This window comes from Plectropomus leopardus, unplaced genomic scaffold, assembly GCF_008729295.1.
Source record: "Plectropomus leopardus isolate mb unplaced genomic scaffold, YSFRI_Pleo_2.0 unplaced_scaffold12063, whole genome shotgun sequence".
Classification (NCBI taxonomy): domain Eukaryota; kingdom Metazoa; phylum Chordata; class Actinopteri; order Perciformes; family Serranidae; genus Plectropomus; species Plectropomus leopardus.
In genome coordinates this window covers 1-3,185 of record NW_024612797.1, presented here as the reverse complement: position 1 = coordinate 3,185, position 3,185 = coordinate 1, and the positions used below count along the sequence as shown (strand labels likewise).

Below are 3,185 nucleotides of genomic sequence, written 5' to 3'. Positions count from 1 at the left end.
TGTATGTATATTGCATTAGAATCACTTAATGTAGACAAACAGCGTACAATGTATCAATTCTCCAATAACTGTAAAAAAAACTAAAGTGCATCAGTCATTTGCATCATCTATTCATTGACTGATACAGCAGTATTAGTATATATGATGAACAATAGTATAACTAATTCATCATTTGTATATGCAAATATGAGAAATGAAATATGCTGTTTGGACACGAAGAATGTGTGTATGTGTGTGTCATCGCTTCACTCCCTTTCACTACCCTTTGAATGCTGGAGCTGTGTTTCCATGGCAACGCTGACCCCTGGGAGTCAATGTTATTTTTTTCACACAAGTAGCCTCTTTAGAATTCCTCCCTCTCTCTCTGTCTCTTTCACGCAGCCTTTCCTCCCACTCTATGTACCTCTCTCTACCTCTTCATCACCTGTTCTCTCACTGACTTGCACTTTATCTCTTTCTCCTCTTTTCTCTCCACAATGTACCAAAGAAATAGGGAAAAAACATTCCTATGTGTTCAGTTGGCAGAGACACTGTCATTGCACACTCCATAATGTTTTATGCCTATCTCACATCTCTCTCCTTCAGGACATCATTACGTTGCGGACACACACACACACACACATGCAGAGTACCAGGAACTCTCTCCCCCTCCTCTCTCTGTATTCAAGCATGGTTCAGTCTCTCTTCCTCTGCGTCTTTTCTTTGGCTCTTTTTGTCTCCTGTCCTTCTCGAGGACACCTCTGAAAAGCAGTTCCTCACAAAGTCCTTTTCAGTGCAGACCTTACCTTTAAAGTCTACTCTTGAGCCAAACGATGTGTGCACCATTGTTCGTGTTCTGCATGACAAAAGGAAGATTTTTCATCACCAATCTCCGTCACATAATTCTTGTTCATTTTCTCCTTGCACTGTTTATTTGAATTAAAGAGGGTTGTTGTTGTACATGTTTAATCCTAACATCACAGCTGTAACACTGTGTTGTTTTGTCTTTCTGTATTGAACCTGGGCAGCAAAGAAAACCAGCCCATTCTCATTCCAAAGTCATCAAATAAGGCCACTTTGTCAGATCCCATCACCAAAAGCCACCTTTTGCATTAACATGATACGCTGCTGGTCAGCATCGCTTGAGAACCCGGTTGGACAGAACCTGTTGTGTGGGCATGATTGAAGCAGGACAGTGTCAGGTTGAAATTCCACAGATAACGACATAATATAATGTGCGCAAGGGTGCCCATAGCAAACTGTGGACTTTCATACTATGCTGTGTTCACTGACTGCCTGAATGTTTTTTATGGTTTCTTTTACCACACCTTACCATGTGCTTCCTTCCCCTGATCCCAACCATCCGTGCCAGCATGTGTGTTTGTTGATGTCCTGGCATTGGTTGTCATGTGCTTTTGCTGCCTTAACATACTTGCAGTGTCATCCCACCATGTGCTTGTGTTGACATCATAGTAGCAGTATCCTGGAATGTAAAACGCAGACGCAGAGAGTAATGTGTACATGTGGAAGTCCACTGCAAAATGGTGATATGTGATGACTTGGGATGAGAATGTGTTGCAAAAAAGTAAGAAACAGCCCCTTGTAACACTGGCTTCTACCTCTTTCTCTTCCTTCCTCTACATCTTTCCTTCATTTAGTTGTGATTGGGATAAAATTTCTGTCACAGAGCAATAACCTATTTATTTTTTTCTGTTTCTCCTCCTCCCCACCCCTTTCACCAGGCCAAGCTGATCGTTCCCAACAGCACAGCAGGACTGATCATCGGTAAAGGTGGAGCGACAGTCAAGGCGGTAATGGAGCAGTCGGGGGCGTGGGTCCAATTATCCCAAAAGCCAGAGGGCATCAACCTGCAGGAACGTGTGGTCACCATCAGCGGGGAGCCCGAGCAGAACCGCAAAGCTGTGGAGATTATCGTCCAGAAGATCCAGGAGGATCCACAGAGCTCCTCCTGCCTCAACATCTCCTACTCCAACATCACAGGGCCCGTCGCTAACTCCAACCCCACTGGCTCCCCGTATGCTAACTCCACCGAGGTCATGCCGGCCGCGGCAGCCGCTGCAGCAGCCACAGCTTCCTCTCTGCTCGGTCAGGCCAGCCTGGCTGGGGTCGGGGCCTTCCCGACCACCATGTCCAGTCTCTCAGGCAACGACCTGCTGGCCATCACCTCCGCCCTCAACACCCTGGCAAGCTACGGCTACAACACCAACTCCCTGGGCTTGGGGCTGAATCCTGCCGCAGCCTCAGGGGTGTTAGCAGCTGTAGCAGCTAATGCTAACCCAGCAGCAGCTGCCGCAGCTAATTTGTTAGCATCTTACGCCAGCGATGCATCCACCAGCGCAGCTCATCCAGCGGCAGGTCTCGGAGGCTTCTCCCTGGGATCCCTGGCTGCAGCTACAGGGGCTACCAATGGCTACTTGAGCGCTGCATCACCCCTGGTGGCATCATCTCTACTGGCCACGGAGAAGCTAGCAGAAGGAGCGAAGGAAGTGGTGGAGATCGCCGTGCCGGAAAACCTGGTGGGTGCCATCTTGGGGAAAGGAGGGAAGACGCTAGTGGAGTACCAGGAGCTGACCGGCGCTAGGATCCAGATCTCCAAGAAAGGCGAGTTCATCCCTGGAACTCGGAACAGGAAGGTGACCATCACGGGTTCCCAGGCTGCCACGCAGGCTGCACAGTACCTGATCAGCCAGCGAATCACCTACGAGCAGGGGGTACGCGCCACCAACCCACAGAAGGTGGGCTAAACCTGACAGCCAATGAGAAACGAGGAGGAAAAGAGGAAAAAAAAAAGAGTGGGGGCTTGGGGGAGGAGTATAAAAAGTGAGAGTGAGAATGGAAAAAGGAGAGGAGAGCAAGAATGTCAGAAGGAATCGTCCACGCCTTTTTCTTCTGCGTGTTTTCAGTATTCTCTATTAAAAAAAAAAAATTTGACGCGAAGCAAAAATGTGCTGAGAAGACGAGGAGGGAGAGGAGCGAATTATCACGCTGAAAAACCAAGAAAAAAATGTGTAACATGTAAATAAGGTTTTATTACTTAACGTCTTGACCTTTTGGGATTTTTTATTGTTTTGTTTTATTGTTTTTTGTTTTGTTTTGTTTTGTTTAGTAAATTAAGCTGTCTGTTTGTCCGTTTGTGTATTGTGTGGACAAAGCTGAATGCCATGTAGACAGGCCGACTGCCCGAG

The 3,185-nt window shown here is 47.2% G+C and overlaps 1 protein-coding gene across 1 annotated transcript; it reads left to right on the top strand.

The window, feature by feature from the left end:
• Window positions 1-1,721: 1,721 nt before the first annotated feature.
• LOC121963670 (RNA-binding protein Nova-1-like) lies at window positions 1,722-3,177 on the top strand (the record flags this gene model as incomplete). The annotated part of the gene is made up of 1 exon (XM_042513941.1): window positions 1,722-3,177. A coding segment is annotated over one exon (1,023 nt), but the record flags the coding sequence as incomplete, so codon positions are not given.
• Between the last annotated feature and the right edge of the window lie 8 nt (window positions 3,178-3,185).